This window comes from Phycodurus eques, chromosome 3 (genome assembly GCF_024500275.1).
Source record: "Phycodurus eques isolate BA_2022a chromosome 3, UOR_Pequ_1.1, whole genome shotgun sequence".
NCBI classification, from domain to species: domain Eukaryota; kingdom Metazoa; phylum Chordata; class Actinopteri; order Syngnathiformes; family Syngnathidae; genus Phycodurus; species Phycodurus eques.
In genome coordinates this window covers 20,148,295-20,172,613 of record NC_084527.1, presented here as the reverse complement: position 1 = coordinate 20,172,613, position 24,319 = coordinate 20,148,295, and the positions used below count along the sequence as shown (strand labels likewise).

The window sequence follows — 24,319 nt, the reverse complement described above, 5'->3', positions numbered from 1 at the left end:
AAGATTGTCAAATAAACAAAATAAGACATATAATAAAATGAAAACGAAATATTCAATACTATATAACAGCTTGAATCTTTTTCATGAAAGTTCAACATTAATAATTTGACATCTTAAGGAATATATGATATTTTAATGATAATTTCAATGAAACATAAAATCTTCAATTCATTGACATTCATAATGAAATATTTACTTTAAAAATGACCTACATCTTCTAACACCCACACCCATTCTATTCGTTGCTGTCAGGGTGGTGTACATGCTGCAGTCTCAACCTACAACCAACGCTGTGTGCCTTCTCAGCTCTATCTTGTCTGGTGAGACCTGGGTGAGTCATTCTTAGCGGTAGGAGCAAAGCACCCATGGAAGTGCTGTCTGTGGTCTTATGTTCTCCCGCCGGTAGCCTCTCAGCAAATCCGGGCCTCGTCTCACCTTCTGCCATCGAACCCGAGCGCTCCTTTGCCTCGTCCGGCTCGCCGACGGCGCCACTCTGGAGGCCCAGTTGAAGATCCCCATAGCAGAACTGGAGTAAGCCACCGCACGGTTTAATGACAGCAGATTCAATGGTTTGGGAACTATTTTTCACAATCTCAAAATTGCAAATATTTTTTGTTATTCCACATTTTCTATGACGTTCCCAAATGAATGCAAACATTTTCATATTGACCTCCTCCTTCCACATTTCTTGACCAATCTAAACCAGTCGTACTTCATGGCATTTTGTGAACTATTAATCAAATTCCCCAAATTCTAAAATTTTCGCAGTAAAATTCCACAATACAGAGATACAGTATTTGATATATTGACCTTCTACTTCCACATTTTCTTCACCAATTGAGAACATTCCAACTTTAAAGGTCCCATATTTTGGCTATTCAGACCTCCATACAGTGACTCTGTAACATGGACTTAATATAAAAGTGTCAATTTCTTTTAAAAAAAAAAAAAAACACCTTTTGTTTTGTCATATGAGTGTCCAGAAAAGGCTCCTCTCACAGCTACGTCTGTTTGACCCAGGTTTGTGTCCGCTTTGTCTATATTTGGCTAAGACCGCCGCCTTTCCTCTGATTGGTTGCTCCTGTGTAGAAGACCCATTTGTGAGAGCACGCGTTTGTTATGTTGACAACGCTGGCTTGGGAGCCGAGTGGTAGGAGGAGATCTTTGCTAGTGGCGTAGATAAGCTCGAGAAATTCGAATGACCGGATTTCCAGCCCGGTCCCGATCCCCCACAAATAGCCGGGTGCACTGGAACTAAATGGGCCTCATTCATGAGGCGCTGCCCTCAATTGAGGTGTTAAACATAAATATTCACCTCATTCAGGACATCTGTGGAGCTATTAATGACATTCCCAAAAGATTTAAATTTTCACAATGAAATTTCATTGTTTCCAATTCTGAGATATTTTACATATTTACTTCCTTCCCTTTTCTTTAACAATTTTAAACTAATCCAATTTAGCAATGTTCAGCTCATTCAGGACATCATCACATTGACTAAATTCCCAAATTTTTCAATATTACACATTTTCAATGACTAAATTGCCAAATTCATGGAGACATTTTGAAAATGTACATCTTTTTTTCAGTTTTTATCAATCGCGCATTCACCAATTCTTCCACTTGAATTAATTCCCCAGCATTTCAGTCCAGTTGAGCTATTCAGCTTTCACATGCAATTTCGACAGAAACTGCAATTTATAATTTTATACGTATCTACAGCTACCACCTGAAATGCTACGTCTTTGTGTCCCGGCTGGAGGCGCTGAACATTCCCTACACGGTGCGGTCGTTCCTCCGCAGCCCCAAAGAGGGCTTGATCAAAGGTCTGTGGAAGAACCACAGCCATGAGCCACAGGTACATTTGGGTTGGGAGCCCCTTCCTTTGTTTCGTCAATAACAATTTGTTGCATAATTTTTTTTCCACGAACATAGGTCCATGCATATACAACCCCAATTCCAATGAAGTTGGGACGTTGTGTTAAACATAAATAAAAACAGAATACAATGATTTGCAAATCATGTTCAACCTATATTTAATTGAATACACTACAAAGACAAGATATTTAATGTTCAAACTGATAAACTTGATTGTTTTTAGCAAATAATCATTAACTCAGAATTTTATGGCTGCAACACATTCCAAAAAAGACTAAGAAAGTTGAGGAATGCTCATCAAACACCTGGTGAACAGACTAATTGGGAACAGGTGGGTGCCATGATTGGGTATAAAAGGAGCTTCCCTGAATTGCTCAGTCATTCACAAGCAAAGATGGGGCGAGGTTCACCTCTTTGTGAACAAGTATGTGAGAAAATAGTCCAACAGTTTAAGGACAATGTTCCTCAATAAATTCAATAAATGTACTGTATTCATTTATTGAATTAAATTGATTGATTATAATAAAATAAAAACACACCAGTAAAGCCAACCATTTTACATATACATTCAACAGTTTTGTATTCATCAAATAATAGGTTGATATATTTGTTGCAAATGTTAAAATAAAGGCGGCACGGTGGACGACTGGTTAGAGCGTCAGCCTCACAGTTCTGAGGTGCAGGGTTCAATCCCCGTCCCCCCCTGTGTGGAGTTTGCATGTTCTCCCCGTGCCTGCGTGGGTTTTCTCCGGGCACTCCGCTTTCCTCCCACATCCCAAAAACATGCATTAATTGGAGACTCTAAATTGCCCGTAGGCAGTCTCATGACTGAGAGTTCGAATGTTTGTTTGTTTCTATGTGCCCTGTGATTGGCTGGCAACCAGTTCAGGGTGTACCCCGCCTCCTGCCCGATGACAGCTGGGATAGGCTCCAGGACGCCCGCGACCCTAGTGAGGAGAAGCGGCTCAGAAAATGGATGGATGGATGGATGTTAAAATAAAAGTCTAATAAATAATTTTTCATATACCGACAGTTTTTTTAATTTAATTTGTCATTAATTAATAGTTTACAGGTTAATTATCAATGATTAAATCAACTATTTGTAATTGAATTTAAAGATAGTATTACAATAAAGTATTGTATATATTTTCAAAAATTGATTAGTTAAATATAATTACATTAATTACAAAGAAAACAGTTACAAGGTTTTGTGTTTTCAGGCGGTGTGCTTGGTGGCAGACCTGTGCCTGGAGTACAAAGTGTATGACCCTCAGCTGTGGAACAGTCTTCTTCAGAAGATGCTTTGCTTCAACTTGGTCAGAACATTCAGATTTAAGATAGCGTACTTACACATACAGTATTTTCCTTTTAGAAAACAGGCGTTTATTGGGGACCCCACCCCTCCAAATTACCCCTCTTTTTTCCTGACTGATTTTGAGCGCCACCTGTGTCTCATGTGACGCGATCTACTGCTTTTGGGTCTGATTTTTAGTCTCAAACCCAATGTACGACATTTTGGTCTGATAATTGGCCTCGCTGTTGTGTAATGAGCCCTACCCAAGCTATCCTGTCTAATTTCTAGTCTCACCTGTGTTTCTACAGAACTGACCAACTACTTTATGGGCTGATTATTAGTCATATCTCTTTACGTCACTTTTTGAACCGATTATTCGTCTCACCTGTGTCTCTTCAGATCCAACCTATTGCTTTCGGCTCAGATTTGTTTATTTTTTAAAAATTTTTTTAGACCCGTATTGCTGCTTTTGAATGACGCAAGTCTACCCTATCTTTTGACCTGACTTACTGCTTTCGGGTCTGCTTATATTTCTTGTCTGAGTCGCTTCAGACTTAGTCTACTACTTTTGGGTCTTATTACTCTCACCTGTCTCTTTCCAGACATGACCTGCTGCGTTTGAGTCTCGTTACAAGCATCACCTGTGTCTCTTTGGACCCTAACTACTGCTTTTGGCTCTGTTTTCTCACCTGCATCTCTTCTGACCCAACCTTTGCTCTGCAGTCTTGCTACAAGTCTCACCAATGTCCCTTCAGACCAGACCAGACCCCATCTCTGAGTTTACTATTTATTCCGTACGATAGTCCCTGTGAAATTAGATACTTGTTACCCTTTTTTTAATGTATTTATTTTTATATTTTTTTTTTTACTAACTGGGTAATGCGTTATTTGAGGAAATTCACTTTTTTAAGAATAAAATGTATGCTCCTCTATCCTTAGATTAGCGATCTTCAAAAGGTGCTCGAAACAGTGGTTGCCATGCCAGTCCTGTGGGAGGTAGTGTGTCGGAATTAAAAAAAAAAAAAAAAAATGTATACAATAAAAAGACATCTGGCAGGCTTCATGAGTTTTCCCACTCTCTCGTCTCTCCAGATTTCTAGTTTCTCCAGGGCCTGGAAGAGTATGCTACTAGCACCTTTTGTCTCAGGTATTCTTTCAGTGCCATGTAGTTTAGTTCATATAATGCTAGTATAGAATAGTAATGTGTATGTTCTGTTTCGTTAGCAGCCTCTTTACCATTGAGTGTGGATCAACAAGCTACACTCTACAGGAATTTTGTTCTCCTTCTAAAGTATACCCTCTTCTTGTGTCTTTATATCTACTGTGTGGATGTAGATTTGTATTTTTTAATTTCCTTTCTATTGACTCCAAGGTGTCCACTGTTGTTAAACATGGATCTGATAGGAATCGCCAAAGGCTTCGCCCAGTTCAATCTGCTGGCCTTCGCCCTGGGAACGCTCCTGCTCATCCCTTGTGCCAGCAAAAGAAATCAGCAGGTTCAGGTGACCAATGCGAAGTACTTTACATTACATACAAGAAATAAGTATCTCATTGATATCTGGTGTGTTTATTTTGTCATTTTAGGAGTCTTTGTTTTTATGTAACTTTGTAATTATTCCCAGGGGTCCACATAAAAGTTTTGGTCTGGTTCTCAAATGGGCATCAGAGGTTTTTGCTTGGTGGTTATTTTTCCCGACCCACCGACCTCACTGGGATGTACTTGAAGTACGTACTGTAGTTGTGTAAAACCTAAAAAGACGAATTAATTTACACCAAATTTGGCCTCAGTCGGAAAAGGGTGGAGTGCCCTCTCCAGGTCGGGGATGAGATCCTGCCCCAAGTGGAAGAATTCAAGTATCTTGGGGTATTGTTCACGAGTGAGGGAAGAATGGAACGGGAGATCAACAGGTGGATCGGTGCAGTGTCTGCAGTGATGCAGACTTTGTATCGGTCCATTGTGGTGAAGAAGGAGCTAAGCCGATAGGCGAAGTTCTCAATTTACCGGTCGATCTACGTTCCTACCCTCACCTATGGTCACGAGCTGTGGGTCGTGACCGAAAGAACAGATCCCGGATACAAGCGGCCGAAATGAGTTTCCTCCGCAGGGTGTCCGGGCTCTCCCTTAGAGATAGGGTGAGAAGCACGGTCGTCCGGGAGGATCTCAGAGTAGAGCCGCTGCTCCTCCACATCGAGAGGAGCCAGTTGAGGTGGCTCGGGCATCTGATTAGGATGCCTCCCGGACGCCTCCCTGGTGAGGTGTTCCGGGCATGTCCCACCGGGAGGAGATCCCGGGGATGACCCAGGACACGCTGGAGAGACTCTGTCTTCCGACTGGCCTGGGAACGCCTCGCGATCCCCCCCGGAAGAACTGGATGACGTGGCTGTGGAGAGGGAAGTCTCGGCTTCCCTGCTAAAGCTACTGGCCCCGCGACCCGACCTCGGATAAGCGATAGAAAATGGATGGATCGATGGAGACTAGCATGATCAGAGATCTTTTTTAAAGGACGATTCCAGTGATGTGTTATTTTCCTGTGATATATATTGAGACAGTTATAAATCTTTAAAAATCTTTCAATTGTGGTCAAGATTTTTTATTATTGATGATGATTATTATTATTATTGATATTATAGATTTTTTAAAAATCTGAGTTTCAAACTTTCTTTATCTTTATCCTGCCTTCAAACGGTTGGTATCATCAGAAAGCTTGCAAACCAGAAACACATGTAGTGAGTTTCTGGTGCAGCACAAGCTCCCGGCTCGGCTAAACTGAACTAAGAAACAAATCAATTCTTCAAGTGATTCTATTCAGTACGTTTACCCAAAAGGCAGAGGTGGGAGTGATAACCTTCAAGTTTTAAGCAAGTCACAAATTACTGTGGGGAAAAAATTTGGGCAGTTACCCAGATGTTGGAGGTTTACGAATGTAAAATAAAAATTGGATGGGCTGGGATAGAAGTGCACAGTAATATATTATTGAAAGATGTCCTTTTCACGAAAAAACGTGGGAAAACGCAGAGAAAGTACTAAATCCTTTGGAGAAGGACTCGGCCAGCAAGAAAAATAGACGTATTTCGGTTCTGCTTCATTCGCCTTTACGCTGCACCTTTACCGTGAACCTTCCTGCAATACTGTGAACTTTCCCACAATATCGCAATAATTATCGTACTGTGAGATTAAGACCGAGATAAAACCGAGCCGTGAAATTTAGATACCGTTACCTCCCGTTACCTCCTACTATTTACCGCTTTTGGGTCTGATTTTCAGTCTCATCTTAGTCTCTCTGGTCCAGACTTACCGCGTTTGGGTCTGATTATTAGTAGTAGTATTAGTAATGGCGGAGCTAGACTTTTAACCTTGGGGTGGCCGGGGGGTGGCCAAGGCTATTTCAGGGGGTCCACAGACTATGACAATGAATTGCAATCAGAGTCTCTAAATGTTGCAATGTACATACTAAGCACACAGAAGATGAGGTTTGTGTGCATAAATTAAACGTTTACAACACAATATACACAGAAACACAACTGCAACAATTTTTCAATAATCCCAGAGTAATCCACTCTCTCACACACACACACACACCATTACCCACTCACGGATACACACACGCGAGCTATTCACTCACACGTTCTCTGTCCACCTTACCGCTTCCTGACTTGCTTCTCTTTAAAAAGAAGTTATATATCTTCCCCTTGTCTTTTTATTTCTCAACGGACCCTATGAAAAAAAAAAGGCCAGTTTTGTTACTCTTAGCATCACTTACAATTGCACAACGTTTCAAATCCCCACTTCAAGCCTAAAAAATGTCAGGGGAAATAGACCACTGTAGATGTAAGTTTAATATTCAAACTTTCAGCTACTCAGTGGTTCCCAACTGGTTTTGCCTCAGGATGCAAAATCTAACTTGGTCATTAAGTTACAACCCAAATTTTTGACATTCCTTAGCAACTCAAATGTATTTCACAAAAAAATACCCAGTAATACAAAAGCCTTTATGCACTGATGAAAACAGTTTTATATATATCAAATATGAAATAAAAAGGCACACTTTTTATTAAGTAAATAAAAAGGCAGACTTCTTGAATAAAATAAAATAAAACTGACAAAATACTTAAATAAAAAGCAGAATTCATCTGAAATACAGGTAAGCTATAACTATTTTAAACAAGCTAAACTGGTGATACTGGTGAAATTTCAGAAATCAAACTCTAAAATATTAAGGCAGAATTAACTTGAATTACAATATTTATGCTTTTTAAACAAGTTACACTTGTGAAGGTCATTAACAGCACTTTTGTGATGTCCTCAATCCCTGACGTGTTCTTTGAAAGCACTCCACTCAGATATTTACAGTACTACGTCAAAAGACACACGACAAAGCTAAAAATAAACTAGCTTTTGGATTCAAATATACTGTACACGATGGCCACGCAGAGTACATTTATTTTGCGGAGCCGATCAATGACGGTATTGATCGGATCGGCCAATTATGACATCAAAACCGATCAGCATAAAATGCTAATTGCCGATACCGATGAAGCCGATCAGATCGGTGTAAAGTCTAGTTTTTACTGTTAGTCTGGCAAGTCAATTGCTATTGGTGAAATTGCTTCTTGGTGTGTGCAGGGCTTCCTTTCTGTGCATGACCCACTCATTGTACTGGATCAGCAAGAGGAGCTCTTGAACACAGGAGAATTCGCCGGTATCCCTTCACAGGTGAGTTTTCACATCATAATTACTATTATTGAATTGACTTTTTATCCCTTACTGTTGCCGAGCAGCAAGTGCCAGCTGTTGTTTTTAATGAACACTGGCGATTTGTGCATATTAATCTTCTGCGTGAGTAAAGCTGTGAAAGAGGAAACTAAAAGCTGTCAACCAGTCAGATGGCGAGAAGATTCTCAGGCGATGAAGACACGTGATAAGAGCATTCTTGCTATTTAGCTGATAATAGTCAGAATACATTATATAGACTCATTTATGTGATAAATAACAAAAAAACGCAAGTAATTGAAGCTGCCCCAAAAAAAATTCTAAATTGGGAATCCCAAAACTGTATATCATTTAAAACTCATTCTGCAACATTACCCTTAAATAATAAAAAAATGTAAAAAAGGGCTATGGAGATTATTTTATTTGGGGGGAAAATTGCACATGTGACACGCAATTACTGTATCTTCTGACTTTTCAGGTCAGAGAGACCGTGTTGACATACATGATCCAGCACGGTCAACACAGCAAGCTAGTGAAGACCAATCACTTCACGCACCTGAAGAAGTTCATGGTTACCAGCCGCCAAACGGACAAGGTGAAGGACCTTATCAAAGACCTGATCAACCACAACTGGTCAGTACTTGTTCTTCAGGCTTCACGGTGTCTCTTGTTGTTTAATCATGTTGCCATGACAACCACTATGTAGTGTGTATTGCTCAACCAGATATTTTCCCCATATGGTTAACCGCCTGCTTGCATGGTGGGAGAAACCAAGGCAGACACTTTGAATAGTGTTTTAAACAGTACATTATTACATATATAACATTTTCGTTGGTGCACAGTATTAGTAGTGTTGTCTTGAAAATAATGTAACATACTGTTTATGAGTAATTTGATGTGCTCCTCAGTCGGGATGACGCTCACTCGCTGGCTCAAGAGTACATGAAACACACAGCACATGGAGACATGACAAATGGAGGCCTCCAGGTAACAAAATTATTGTTATTAAATCATAATAAACCATTATTGCCATTCATTATCTTGCACACACACACAGATTTTGATGTTCACTTAAATTCAAATGATTTTCCCCTTCTAGGAACTTCTTACCTTGCAGAATGGAGTTTCTGGCTAATGTTTTTCCCACTGTAATTTTGTCATCTTATCTTTGGTCCCTGTTTCCTGTTCAAATAAATGTTCTTTCTGTTCACTTTTGTAATTGAAAGCGACATTCTTGGAGTCTTGTGTACAGTAAGTGAGCACTGCTAAAGTCCTATGTCAAATTCTGTGACCATATGTCAAATACAGTGCAATGTATGACAAATAGTATAGACCACATGTCAAATATAATGATGGTACGTCAAATGCAGTGAACTATGTGAAATACAGTGGACAGTATGCCAAATACAATGACCATATGTGAAGTACTGTGAACATTACATTAAAGACAGTATGTTTAATATGGTTACTGTTCAGTATATCAAAAACAGTTGCCGTACATCAAATACAGTGCACCATTTGGCAAATGCAGTGACCCCATGTTATATACAGTGTACTAGGTCAAATACAGTTACCAAATAGTTATGTCAAATATTGCATATGTCAAATATTGTGAACCCTATGTTAAATACAGTTGACCATATGTCAAATACAGTGGACCATATAAAGAACAGTTGACCGTATGTCAAATACAGTCGAGACTATGTCAAATACGGTGGACCAGATGGCAAATAAATTGACTTTAAATCAAAAACAGTTGACAAATATCAAATACAGTGCACCATATGTTAAATACAGTGATCGTATATCAAATACAGTGGTCCGTATCCCAAATATAGTGGACCGTATGTGAAATACAGTGACAGTATATCAAATACAGTGGACGATTTGTCAAATTCAGTGACCGTATGTCAAATAGTGACTGTAAAATATGAGTTGATATACAGTATATCATGTTAAATGCAGTGACTATGTCAAATACAGTGGACTCTATGGCAAATACAGTGATTGTATGTCAAATGCAGCAGACCATATGTCAAAAACAGTTGACCATGTGTCAGATACAGTGGACAGTATGTCAAATGCAGTGATTGTATATAAAAAAATAAAATAAATAAATAAAAAACGTTGACACATCAAATACAGTGCACAATATCAAAAACAGTGGACACTATGTCAAATACAGTTGACTGTCAGATACAGTGAAGTTGTATCAATTATAGTGGACCGCATGTCAACTACAGTGACTGGATGTCAAATACAGTGACATTTAGTCTTCAATGAAGCAAACATCCATGTTTTGTTTCTTTTATGTGGGAGGAGGTCAGAGTACACAGAGAAAACTCACGCAAGCACAGGGAGAACCTGCAAACTCCAATGCTGAGAGTCACTCTCACAATTAAAAAGTACATTTTACATGATATAGTATGTAAAAGGTAGTCCTTAATATATTACATTCTAACTTTTTACACCAAAGGAAAGTGACTTAGTTTATGAATCAATGTAAAGCAAATTGAGAGTCAACATAATTTGTCAAGCTGTTTGTGGTTTATTGTTTTTAGGCTTCATTTTTTCGACAAAAATATATCTTGTGTGTGGGTGAGCTTTATTCTTAGAATTGAACATTTTCTATGAAATGCACACTTTTTTCTTTCCTCTCGAGGTGTGACCCACCTAAGGAGGAAGCTTGCAGCTGCCATCTTTTGAATGAATGAAGTGTGATGAACGCACAGTTGGCGGAAACGTGCTCTTTATTTCATACTTCATTTCATTGTTTTTGCAGAAGCAGTGCAAGTGCAGGGATGAGTTAGCAGACCAGGGCTGTGCAAACTGTTGAGCCTGGTCATTTGTAGATGAGGTTTAAAAAAAAAAAAAAAAAAGTATATATTTTTAAAAGTTTTATTATTGAGGATTATTAATGTATAATTAATCAACTAATTATTTAATATAATAAATTTACAAAATGATAAATGAGTTTGTAAAATTATTTTGTTTTTCTTTGTTTACGATAAGGCGGCACGGTGGGCGACTGGTTAGAGCATCAGCCTCACAGTTCTGAGGACCCGGGTTCAATCCCCGGCCCCGCCTGTGTGGAGTTTGCATGTTCTCCCCGTGCCTGTGTGGGTTTTCTCCGGGCACTCCGGTTTCCTCCCACATCCCAAAAACATGCATGGTAGGTTAATTGAAGACTCTAAGTTCCCTGTAGGCGTGAATGTGAGTGCGAATGGTTGTTTGTTTGTATGTGCCCTGCGATTGGCTGGCAACCAGTTCAGGGTGTACCCCGCCTCCTGCCTGATGATGGCTGGGATAGGCTCCCGCATGCCCGCATTGCTAAAAACAATAAAGTTTATCAGTTTGAACATTAAATATCTTGTCTTTGTAGTGTATTCAATTAAATATAGGTTGAACATGATTTGCAAATCATTGTATTCTGTTTTTATTTTTGTTTAACACAACGTCCCAACTTCATTGGAATTGGGGTTGTAATTAACCAATTTTGAGGGGGTTTCCATCCATTCATTTTCCGTACCACTTATCCTCACTAGGGTTGCAGGTGTGCTGGCAGCTATCTCAGCTGACTCTGGGCAAGAGGCGGGATACACCCTGAACTGGTCGCCAGCCAATCGCAGGGCACATAGAAACAAACAATCATTTGCGCTCACATTCAGACCTAAGGGCAAGTCAGAGTTTCCAATCAACCTACCGTGCATGTTTTTGGGATGTGGAGCAAACCGGAGTGCCCGTAGAAAACCCACGCAGGCACAGGGACAACATGCAAACTCCACACAGGTGGGGCCAGGATTTGAACCCGGACTGAACAGAACTGTGATGGAGATGTGCTAACCAGTCATCCACCGTGCCGCCCTTCTAAATTCCACACCACAGAAAAGTGTTGTTTACAATCCTGCCAAATTTGAATGTTTAAAAAAAAAGGTTTAAAAAATAAAAAAAATATATAAAAAGTGTAGAACTCCAAATCATGAAAAATCAAGCCATTGTCTCTGTTCTCAAACTTTGTGGACGTGTCCCCTAAATGCGCAAAACAATGCACCTCAAAACAATGACTTCTACTTCATCTAGCATCACTACACATTTGAGCTGCGGAAAAATATTTATTTGAAGTCTCTGGGGCTGGATTCTATTCCACCGGGTCATCATGGGGCTTTCCACACTGTGATGACAGGTGCTAGCCACCAGGTAGGTCCTGAGCTCACAGGCTTGGGCCTCGTGATAATAACTTGCAATTGATAACCACTGATGCAATCAAAGGCACTCAAGTTCTTATATAGTGGGCGAGTGGGGGCTCACGCCCAGTGCGTCACTGGGCACCGTTTTAGCCACAGACCAAAAAAATCCGGAAAACTGAAATAATGAAAAACAGCTTAACGCTATATCTCTACAATTGAGTACTGTATGGTTGTCAGTCTTTGCACATTTTCAGCAATTGCAGTGTTGCCTTGACCCAACACAAAGTTTTTCGCGATATGGGCCGTAATTTGGCCAATTATTGTTTTTGTTTTGACTCGCGAACGCAAACTTGACATATGAGCACTGCATAGTGGCAGTGAACTCATTTCACAGTAAGCAGAAGTTTAGCAAACATTGAATAATTAATCAAAAAAGAGGCTCCAATGTGTTTAATGCCACTCCTATTTGAAGTATTCTGTCAAACTAAAGAAAACAGGTTTATATATTTTGTATTTAAAACTATTAAATATATTTGCCTTAGTAAAGTCGGCTTAGCTTAATACTAACAAACAACGCAAAACCTTTGACATGCTAACGTTTAGCATTGATAGTTTTGGTTTTAGAAGTAATTAATATTTGAACACAAATGGTGGTACCACACATGTAGACAGTTGCTATAACAATATTTACAGGCATATTCTTTATGACTAATACTGCTGGGCTGGGAAGGATTAATGGCATTTCCATTCATTTTAATGGGAAAAGTTTATTTGAGGTGTGAGTGTTTTGTGTTATGAGCATGGTCACAGAACGAATTAAACTCGCATCTCAAGGCACCACTGTATTTTCAAACAGGTATAATGTATTTGCAACCAAATCTACGAATTCACTTTACGGGGTCTTGAATGAGCTAAAAGATGAAAAAAATAAAATGCAAAATGAATAGATACATTTTAATTCACCAATTTTGCAGCTACTGGAATGCAATGGCTTCTTGATGATGTAAATGTGAGCTGGATTAAAGGCTAAACCTTTGCCCCCCACCAAAAAAAGCACTATTTTTTAGGAAATGTGCCGCCTCGGTCACTCTAAATCTGGCTGCATGAGTGTGATCCGGTCTCCCGGGTCCTCTTCTCTATGGTTTCGGTAGTCTCTGCAAGGGGCAGGTGCAGGGACTTCCTGCAGATGTTCTTGATCGTGGGGCTGGAGAAGTAGTAGACCACCGGGTCCAGGGCGCTGTTGAGATACGTGAGGCTGACGGTCATGTAGAAGACCACGGTGAGGTTGTCCATGGCTCCGCACACCTCTGACTCTGGCAGGGTCTGGATGGCCTCCTGGGTTTTGATCCAGATGATGAGCTGTGTGATGTTACTTGGCAGGAAACAGACGGCGAAGAGCACAACCACCGCAGTAATGCACCACAACGCCTTCTTAATCTTGCCATGCTGGCTCAGCTGCCGCCCCCGCAGTTGGCCCACGATGTGCACCGTACAGAAGAGGATCACCAGGAGCGGCACCCAGCAGGAAAACAGGAAATTTAACTTGTGCCACAGCCGGTTGCCCTTGGCCGAGGTCTCCACCAGGAAGCTCTCGCAGTAGTCTGAGCGGAGGTTTTGCAGGGTGAGGGCATTGGCCGTCAAGCACACGGTGAACAACCACAGGGCGGCTGCCCCACACATGGCCTTAGAAGGGCTCAAGGAGTTGACGCGGCTGTGGGGGTACACCACGCGGACGTAGCGGTCCACAGCGATGGCCATGAGGAAGAGCGTGCTCCCGGTGCGGTTGAGCGCCAGCATGAACTGTGACACGTTGCACGAGGTCTGGCCGAAGCGCCACTTGACCCCCGAGCTGTAGTAGTTGGCGCGGAAGGGCAGAATCATATTGAGCAGGAAGTCAGCCATGGCCAGGTTGAACAGGAGCACCGTGCTACTCTTCCAGGGCCGCAGGCGGAAGCAGAAGATCCACAGGGCCAGCCCGTTGCTCAGTGCCCCAAGGATAAACTCCAAGGACAGGAGGGTGGGAAGCGTGCGGACCAGAAGGGTCGTGGTGAAGTTGCAATGCATGTTGAGTGAGGAAATGAAAAGCCCTGAGGAGTAAGAGTGTGTGTGCTTTAAAGAGAAATGTTTGCACCTCTTTCAGTCACTTTCGTGTCAATCTGCACAGGAAGCCCCGAGTTGCTTCTGCTTTTTTTTTTTTTTTTTTTTTTTTTTTTTTTTTTTATATGTCATACAATGACTAAGCCCTCGCTATGTTGTGTGAAAATGCGATGAGAAATTGGAAGAAAAGTGCACTTGAGGTCACAAATTGCAGATCAGTGAAAAATGACACGCTGGTTTTAAAAATACACCAATATGTCAAAAACGGGGGACCATATGTACAGTAACTATTTGTCAGATATAGTGATTCTATCTCAAATTCAATGACCATGCAGCAAATATAGTGGCCCATATTGGCAATACAGTGACAACAGGTACATCTCAATAAATTAGAATAGTCTCAAAAGCTTAAATGCTGTAGACTATATGTCAAATTCAATGGACTGTTTCTCAAATACAGTGGACTGAAATGAAAAGACTGTCTCGAATAAAGTGACCTTATGTCAAATACAGTGACTGTATGTCAAATTAAAAAAAAAAAAAAAAACATTTCCCAACAAGAGATGTGTAATATGTAAATTCAAAACACAATCCAATGACAATAGTTTCATTTGAATACACTCCAAAGACAAGATATTTAAATGTTCAAACTGATGAATGTTATTGTTCATTTTATTTTTGGGGGCAAATATTCTCTAATTTTGAATTTGATGCCTTCAACACGTTCCCAGAAACCTGGGACAGGGGCAACAAAAGACTGGGAAAGTTGAGGAATGCTCAAAAATCACCTCTTTGAAACATTCCACAGGTAAATAGGTTCATCGGAAATAGGTGAGTGTCATAATTGGCTATAAAAGGCGCATCCCCGAAAGGCTCAGTTTGTTCACCACTTTGTGAACAACTGCGTGAGCCAATAGTCCAACACTACAATGTAATTCGAAAACCCCAATTCCAACAAAGTTAGGACGTTGTCCATCCATCCATCCATTTTCTGAGCCGCTTCTCCTCACAAGGGTCGCGGGCGTGCTGGAGCCTATCCCAGCTGTCATCGGGCAGGAGGCGGGGGACACCCTGAACTGGTTGCCAGCCAATCGCAGGGCACATACAAACAAACAAACACTTGTAAGTAAGTCTCTCCAGCGTGTCCTGGGTCGTCCCCGGGGTCTCCTTACGTTGGGACGTACCCGGAACACGTCACCAGGGAGGCATCCGAATCAGATGCCCCAGCCACCTCCTCTGGCTCCTCTCAATGTGGAGGAGCAGCGGCTCTACTCTGAGCTCCTCCCGGATGACCGAGCTTCTCACCCTATCTCTAAGGGAGAGCCCGGAGACCCTGCGGAGCAAACTCTTTTCGGCCGCTTGTACCCGGGATCTTGTTCTTTCGGTCACGACCCACAGCTCGTGACCATAGGTGAGGGTAGGAACGTAGATCAACCAGTAAATTGAGAGCTTCGCCTTTCGGCTTAGCTCCTTCTTCACCACAACGACCGATACGAAGTCCGCATCACTGCAGATGCTGCACCGATCCGCCTGTGGATCTCTCGTTCCATTCTTCCCCCAGTCGTGAACAAGACCCCAAGATACTTGAACTCCTCCACTTGGGGCAGGATCTCATCCCCGACCTAGAGAGGGCACGCCACCCTTTTCCGACTGAGGACCGTGGTCTCAGATTTGGAGGTGCTGATTCTCATCCCAGCCGCTTCACACTCTGCTGCGAACCGCTCCAGTGAGAGTTGGAGATCACGGCTCGATGAAGCCAACAGAAGCACATCATCTGCTAATAGCAGAGATGCAATACTGAGGCCACCAAACCAGACCCCCTCTATGCCTGGGCTGCGCCTAGAAATTCTGTCCATAAAAGTTATGAACAGAATCGGTGACATAGGGCAGCCTTGGCGAAGTCCAACCCTCACTGGCAACGAGTCCGACTTACTGCCGGCAATGCGGACCAAACTCTGACACCGGTCGTACGGGGACCGAACAGCCCGTATCAGGGGGTTCGGTACCCCATACTCCCGAAGCACCCCCCACAGGACTCCCCAAGGGACACGGTCGAACGCCTTCTCCAAGTCCACAAAACACATGTAGACTGGTTGGGGGAACTCCCATGCACCCTCGAGGACCCTGCCGAGGGTGTCGAGCTGGTCCCCTGCTCCACGGCCAGGACAAAAACCACACTGCCATTAATTTTAACATGGAAAGAGGATTTGAAATATGAGCGTAATCGTATTATACACCACGCAATACCTGTAATTTGCCACTAGGTGACAGTATTGCGCTGCAAGCACGTTCTTGTGTCCTCTCTATGACGTGTCAATCAAAAAGTGAGTCGACTGAGTGAATTTTATTTATACTGTGGCAAACGTCTCTCAATATGCCCCTAAATTTAACCGTGTTGCTAGTGCATCACATTCAAAACAATTAAGGTGATACGTTTTCAAAACATTTGGCAGCACATTATAGGCAACTTCAATGCCTGCAGGCCAAGCTCCAAGCGGTCTAAAAATACCCTTTCTGTAATAATGATACACACCATTGCATTCAGTCAGTTTGCAGGGGCATGTGACAAAGCCAGTTTGGGAAGGTTGTCCACATACGTATGTGTGCATGACTTGCTTGACTCGTGTGTAGCCGGGAACAAATGGCACGCCATGCCATCTGCTCCACCCCACCGACAAATAACGTGAAATTCAAGTCCAACGTGTTCGCTGCAAACAAGTCTGTCATGGGACACTTCATTAGGTACACCTGTACATTCTAATGCAGGGGATCTCAAACTGTTTGGGCCCAACGCTAAGGTATAGGGTGGAGTAACTGGCCAATCACATTCACACAAATGCACAATTTAGAGTCTTCAATGAAGCTAACATTCATGTTAGAACCTTGCAACTCGTGTGTGTGGCTAGCATATATGTTAACTGGCCTTCATTGTGAATTCCGCCCAGCAACAAGCAATTGCGAGCTAGCTAAAACTACTTCAGTTGTAAAAGTTTATAATTCATCACAAATATATCTATACATCACGGGTAGCGAAATCGCTGCAGTTTGTGGTTGGCGTCCCTCCAATTTTATATACAGTATATATTTTTAAAATGACAGACTAGGCCAGGGGTGTCAAACTCATTGTTGTTACGGGCCACATCGTAGTTATGACTTTCCTCGGAGGGCCGTTACGACTGTGAACCCGTATAAATGAAAGATTACATCATGCAATTACATACACTATACAAAACACGTTGATGAATAACCAGTTAACCAACCATTACATTTCTTTTCAAAGGGGGATTGGTAACAAAAAAATGCTTGCAAATATCTCAATGTTATTACACTAGAACACAATGAGCAATTTTGATTTCCTTTCATGGGCCGGATCTGGCCCCCGGGCCTCCAGTGTGACACCAGTGGACTAGTCATAGGCCTATATGACGTCATCGTCAGTAGCGTACAATTGTACGATGGACCGAGACTAGATTTTTTTTTAGATTATTATTAAAGATTATATATATTTATGGGTGTTTATTTGATTTCGGGAACTTTTGGTTTTCGTTTCTGTCATCACCACCTCACTGCACTATGTGATGACGTGATGGTAATGACATTTCAAAGTTTTTAGCTAACTGTGCTATGCTGGTAGAGTTATCTTAAATTGTTATTTTAGCTAGCTAGTCCTGTACAACATTTCTATATGATTATCAAGTTTTTACAGGAAAATCTTTAAACATTAACACTACAAGTCGTTTGCTAATGACATGCAATAAAAATATAATGTGACTTTAGGGTACAAATGAGGAAAAAGACTTCCTCTTCCAGTTATCAAAATCTCTCTGCCCGAGCATGTGCTTGATTGACAAGACAAAATGACATGGGAATTAAAGAATCACATTTTGAATAAACTTTATTGATCTGAAAATGGTCAATGTGGCGGTAATGACAGCAACTTTAAGGGACAGACACATTTTAGCAAAAATAAAAGAGAATTTTAAATGTTTTGTATATATGATGAGAAATCATTAATTCTTTTTTTTAATTTTATTTTTTATTATTATTAATTATTATTATTTATTATTAAGCTGTCTTTTTTCTTTTTTTTTAAATATTTTAAAGAATTTATGGTAAAAGTTACACCATTTTAGCATTTTTTTAGTAGAAATATAGAGGTTCATATAAGGTTAGGACAGGGTGGAAACTGTAAAATACCACCATAAAACCGCTCAAAAAATGTCAAAATATACTAATATTAACATGAAATTTTAGACAACACTTATAATTAGGCACGCCCACTGCTGGTTATTGAAAAAAATCTATTAAAATATATTTTTTCTTTAAATTTTACATCAAGGACACATAAAGGCCCGTAATCAAATAAACACATATGTGTTTATTTGATTACGGGCCTTTATGTGTCCTTGATGTAAAATTAAAAGAAAACATATAAATAATATATATATATATATATATATTATATATATATTATATATTATATATATATATATAATATATAGATATTATATATTATATAATATATAATATATATATATCTATTATATATATATATATATATTATAGATATTATATATCTATAATATATAATATATATATATATATATATATATAATATATATATATATTATATATATGAAACTTTTAAGGGTTGAAATAATAAACTATCTATAAAAATAAACGTGAGATGAAAACGAGGAGGTGGCATGCTGGAAGCAGCTTGTGATTACGTCATGACGTATTCAACCACCTTTTGGAGGGGGAGGATCATCCGGAACACGGCAGACCGACTACATTTCCTCCTCTTGGCCGTGCTTCATCACCGGCGAGGCGGATTGGGAATGTGTCGGCCTTACTAAAGGCGACGACGACGACGAAAGAGCGGTCATTGCAAGGCGAGCCCGTGTACCGTTATTCATATCTCTTTTTTTGTTGTTGGATTTTTTTATGGGGATTCGGGACGCTTGAGTCCGCATCGGAAGTGGAGGATGAACATTTCGTCTCGGGTCAAGACCAGGCGGACTGAGGCCAGCCTCGGAGCCGAGAGGGAACACTTTGACAAGCAGCAGGTAAGGACATTTGTAAGGTTGTTTGCTGGCGCTTTTTGAACCAATGTAAAAATGCGTGGGTGTGCTCTCAGTGGCCCACAATGACTTTGTGTTTGCCAATTACGCCACAATGGAGAGTTCACCTGTGTTTTAATTAACTGGACTAACGTTCCTTCTAATTGAGCCACAATGGAGGACTAACATGCGATTTAGCTGGCCCGAACTGGAGGGTTCACCTGCGTTGCAAATTGCAGTTGACCCAAAAAACGTAGGACTCACCTGTGCTCTTGGTAACCCAAAATGGAGGCGTCACCTGTGTTTTAAGTGACCCAAAATGGGGGGCTCATCTGCGTTTACATTAACCCCAAATATAGAATTAACAGTGTACTAATCGATCCAAAATGGGGGCTCACCCTTGTTTCTTTACATATTTAGGGGCGAAAAATGTCTTTTAATTGAAGTCAAAATGGAGGGTACATCTGTGTCTTAATTAACCCAAAGTGAAGGATTCGCCTGTGTTTGAATTAATCAAAGAATTAAGGCTGACGTTTCTTTTACTCTACCCAAAATGGAGGATTCACGTCTCTTAATTGACCCATATTGGAGGGTTCACCTCTGTCATACTTGACCCAACATGGAGGGCTCGCCTGTATTTTAATTGACTCAAAAAAAAAAACTTTTCTCCTCTAAAGTTGTCCAACTCAAACAGTAAAGCAGCAGGGGTTAGGTCACCTTATGATTGAATGGTTTTGGATGCAAATAAGACAAAAATAACATGTTACTGTATTCACACTATGGATTGGCACATGAGTCCATGGCATTATTCAAAGTCAAATAAATAGGACATTTAAAATGAAAACACACTTTGACACTGTCATGGTGCTGATCTTGTTGGTCCTGTTTGGCCATCTCTGTTCCCTTTAGTCATTTGTCACAGTTTCAAGATGTGGTACAGCCAGCAGCTCCATTATGTTCCAGCTGTACTCGCGAGTGTGTTGATGACTGAAGGAAAGACTTTGAATTTTTAACTCCACCACGGATGTTTAGTTGACATTGTTTGTGCGATAGGGGGATGATGCAAAATATTACTTACGTGCTTGTTAAGACTTGAAAGAGAGAAAAATAGGTAATGACAAAATGTCGATATAGTGTGTGTGTGTTTATACACGTTGGTGCTGCTCCAAATTAGGATTGTTTGGTGTTGGTGGTAGTCTCTCTTGTCACTCCACACATTCGTCTAACATGAGGTCGACAAAAGTCGGGAGTGGAACGTGATCTGATGTGGATAAAATGTGGTTTAATTCATTCTAGGTTTAATCAAAGCTTCATTAGACTGCACACATAGTGTTTAGGTGACTTTCACATTTCAATACAATGAGAAATTAAACACTATAAAACTAAAATTAAGTAAAGCTACTCAGCAATCACAGATGTGTAATGGAGAGGGAACAGGAAAGTGTTTCCACAGCCATACTTTTACATAGTGGTGTTTTGTAGGTATTGCTGGGCATAAGTGTTCTTTAATGTATGGTGAAAGTACAGTGGTACCTTGACTTGGATACTAGCAATTGCTCGGCCAACTTACTTTTTAAAAATTGATTTATTTATTTTTTCCCAAGCAAAAATTTTAGATATGAGCACTAGATGCTTTGGCAAATAGTGAACAATAAAATTATTTTAAAAAATTCTTCAAGCTGTTTATTACCCCTCCCAGTTGAAGTTTATCGAAGCATAAAACAACACGAATTAAACGTTGCATATTTAAAACAACCACAACTTTGCCTTTGGAAAGTCTGCTAGCTTAATGTTAACACACAATGCAGCAGATATTTGAACACTGCAGCAACACTTGTCGACAGATGTAATACTCACAGGCATATTCTTTATCCTCTGCGAAAAACTCAAAATTACTGCAACTTACTACGCAGTTGCGACTGTCTTCTTCGTGTTGTCACGTATGTATGTATTGGGCTGGAATGGATTAATGGCATTTCCATTTAATTTTGGAAATGATTTGAGATACCAGTGTTTTGAGTTAGGAGCATTGTCACAGAACAAATTTAAAATTGCAAGTCAGGGCACCCCTTGAGAGTGTGTAGGAGGTAGCCTGCGTTGTTTTGTGATCAAGTTGCTGATTCATGCAGTTACGATCCTCTGGTGTACTGCTCTATGCTCATCTCAAGGTGAAACGGCACACACACACACTATCCTCTATATACTCGGTGTGAGTGAGTGAGAGAGTGCAGTGTTTGCTTTCCCTTGGTCTAGTTGCCCGAGTGGGCACCCATGAGGTGAGGCGAAGGGGGGTGGGGGGCATGAACGTTGTAGATAAACAGTCTCTGAGTGGGAGTAGAGTGGAGAACAGCACACACTTAATGCCTTTGGCCTTGTCCTGTTAATTAAAACGGGCAATGTGTTGAGTTAACTTGCTGTTTGTGTGGACAGTTTCTCTGCCACAGTGGTAATGTGTCAACACATAACATGAGCAGACCTCTCAATATACACTTTTATGACACGTTTGTTGTTTACAAAATTTTCTAATTATATAACTGAAAACACACATTGGACAAATAAATAAATACAAAATCAGCAATGTGTCACTGTCCCATAATAAAAAAAAAAAAAAAAAAAAAAAAAATAAATAAAAATAAATAATAAAAAAAAAAAAAAAAAAAAAAAAATAATAAAAAAAAAAAAAAATTAAAAATAATAAATAAATAAATAAACTTTTTTTTGGGGGGGGGGGCGTCTTCTGCTGCCTTTGGGCGAGAGGTGGTGGAGTGCACCCTGGACTGGTTACCGGCCAATTGTCCGGCAGAATAGGGTTCATTCCATTAAAATCACCCATGAATTTTCCTTTCGTTCTTCAAATTCTGACTTGTGGTTGGAAATGGAAGGAAAAGACCAGAACAAAACGTTTTTGTTCTAAACCTCCTAATTATATATATAGGTTAACAAACCTTCAGCTAGTTAGAGATACCCCATGACTTTAAACATCTATATCTTTGAAACTACACCACTTGAGATGAATGTTTTTCTGCAAAGGGACCAGGACGACTGATCAGTGTAAAGGAAAGAATGAATGGGGCCATGTATTGTGAGATTTGGAATGAAAACCTCCTTCCATCAGCAAGGGCAGTGAAAATGCAACATGTCTGGCTCTTTCAGCATGACAATGATCCCAAACACACCGCCCGGCCAGGAGTCCAACCGAGAGAAAAGTGTAAACCCACCACCCACCCTATTATTGTGGTTACCAGGGCCCCGACTGATAACGATTATCCCTGTACCGTGATTGTGTGTGGTGGGGTGTAGTGCATTCAAATTGGAGAAACTGGTGGGTCACAGGGCAATAATGACCCGCCACCGTCACCTCCACCCAGGCCGACCAGGTCCCCAAAGGATATGCGAATGTGTGTAGTGCATTAAAAATCTCCGGGAGAGAAGTATGGCGGGCCAGAGAGAAGGCCGGAGTGCTGGGACACCCGGCCAAGTGTCCTCCCCAGAGACGGGGCGTATGATTCATTAAAACCTAGAGGACCGGCAGAGCAGTAAGGGGGGGCACGATCATACCGGCACAGATGTGTCAGCACCCGGCACAGCGCCCGCCCCACCATACCTGGTGCCAGTCCTCCAGGGGACCCTGAATGAGATATGAGGGTGCCCAATGTACAGTGTGGGTATTAAAAAATGTGCAGTGTGTGTGAAGTAAGAAGCTATACTCCTGTGTGCCCGGCCTGACCGGCCGGCAGATGACGGTGAAGAGGGGGGAAGTAGGGCCGGGCATTGCCCGTATCCGAGCGACCCCTGACCCCGACTCCCCCAGGGAGCCGGGCCAAAAAAAAAAAAAAAAGCCTGCATGGCTCAAATAAAGGGCGCCCAAACTACGAACATCCACCACCCAGCAGCCCGTAGTACAGACCAAAATGAACACTCGACCCGGGGCTCCTCACAACCAGCAACATCAAACCCACGAGCCAAAAGGCAATGCGTATGGAAACAACCCAAACGACCCAACACCCATCCATCAATGTCCCAGCTAAGCGCCAAATACAGCATCACCACTACAGTCACAGAGAAATGGAAATAGAGAAATGCTTACATTTTTGGTGCCTGACTACAATGTCCCATCTTACAGCACACAATGACAGTTGTGTCATAAAGCGACAGGTGTTGTTTTGTGATATGGAAGACAAGATGAGACCAGGTGGCTTGTTGAAGAGAAAAACATACGCAAGGCTGAGTGCTCCCACTAATTACAACTACCAAATTCAGCGTAATGGTGCGCTTTATTTTTAATAATTTTGTTTTTGTTTCTTTGCTGGTCCATCAAAATACCTGTATATCTGTAGGGTTGGGGACTGCTGAAATTTGCTGAAAAAATTAAGAACGCCCACGACCCTAGTGAGGATAAGTGGTAAAGAAAATGGATGGATGGAAATATTAAGGACGTTATCGATTAATCGACTGACTTGACTTTTATTACCTTTTATAGTTGACTACAAAAAATTCACTTAACCCCGAGTTGCCATGCATGTTGAGCTAATCTGTGTGCAGGTCAGAGCTGTTTGTGAATCAGCACTCCTGCTGTTGTGTTGATTTAAGCTGATAAGGAGCCGTGCTATCGTATCGCAAGAGTTTTCATCCAGCGAGCGGGAGTGTTTTTAAATTTTTAATAGGCACTCCCAACTCTGACCTGAACAACATCCACATGGTTTGCAAGCAGACCTGCTGCTAAAAAGCACAGATGACAAAGTACCGGAAATGGCAAGGATGGAGGGCATGAAGAAACGCGAGGTGAGTGGATGGTGACAATAATTTGAGTTGGCAACCCACCTTATGGCGGGCCTGTGATGCTAGTGGTGGGGTTGGGTGGGCGGAGGGGATTAGGGAGGGAAAGCCTTAACTATCACTTGTCCTCTCGGCTGTTCCAGGAGGTACGTACCATGGCAGTCGAGCATGCTCCAGTGGAATGGTTTTGCTAAATGACTCTGTCAAATGAAATATTTAAACTTTTTATCTGTGGGGTCTCCATAATGTGTGGACTTGTGCCATTAGTGACCACGGCTCAGCTGTAGGGTTTTCTGACATTGAAATACATTCT

The 24,319-nt window shown here is 41.2% G+C and overlaps 3 protein-coding genes across 4 annotated transcripts in view; 2 read left to right on the top strand and 1 right to left on the bottom strand.

The window, feature by feature from the left end:
• Window positions 1-9,278, top strand: part of kntc1 (kinetochore associated 1) — a 58,568-nt gene extending 49,290 nt beyond the window's left edge. Inside the window, exons 51-62 of one of the 2 annotated variants that reach the window (XM_061672413.1) lie at window positions 253-331; window positions 407-531; window positions 1,723-1,858; window positions 3,099-3,194; window positions 4,112-4,168; window positions 4,265-4,319; window positions 4,400-4,463; window positions 4,545-4,674; window positions 7,797-7,886; window positions 8,362-8,516; window positions 8,792-8,870; window positions 8,983-9,278. In XM_061672413.1, coding sequence (XP_061528397.1) covers window positions 253-331; window positions 407-531; window positions 1,723-1,858; window positions 3,099-3,194; window positions 4,112-4,168; window positions 4,265-4,319; window positions 4,400-4,463; window positions 4,545-4,674; window positions 7,797-7,886; window positions 8,362-8,516; window positions 8,792-8,870; window positions 8,983-9,018 — 1,102 coding nt within the window. In that variant the 3' untranslated portion in view covers window positions 9,019-9,278. Of the gene's footprint in view, window positions 1-252; window positions 332-406; window positions 532-1,722; window positions 1,859-3,098; window positions 3,195-4,111; window positions 4,169-4,264; window positions 4,320-4,396; window positions 4,464-4,544; window positions 4,675-7,796; window positions 7,887-8,361; window positions 8,517-8,791; window positions 8,871-8,982 lie in introns of both variants that reach the window. The other variant, XM_061672412.1, reaches the window with a different exon arrangement.
• Window positions 9,279-13,159: 3,881 nt separating this feature from the next.
• LOC133400666 (hydroxycarboxylic acid receptor 2-like) lies at window positions 13,160-14,135 on the bottom strand. The gene has a single exon (XM_061673531.1). It carries the CDS (start codon window positions 14,132-14,134, stop codon window positions 13,160-13,162), a length of 975 nt encoding a protein of 324 aa, XP_061529515.1. The 5' UTR covers window position 14,135.
• A 4,797-nt stretch (window positions 14,136-18,932) lies between these two features.
• hip1rb (huntingtin interacting protein 1 related b) overlaps window positions 18,933-24,319 on the top strand; it is a 38,902-nt gene continuing 33,515 nt past the window's right edge. The window contains exon 1 of the mRNA XM_061672410.1: window positions 18,933-19,236. Within this exon, the coding sequence (XP_061528394.1) occupies window positions 19,156-19,236 (81 nt within the window). The 5' untranslated portion in view covers window positions 18,933-19,155. The remainder of the gene's footprint in view (window positions 19,237-24,319) is intronic.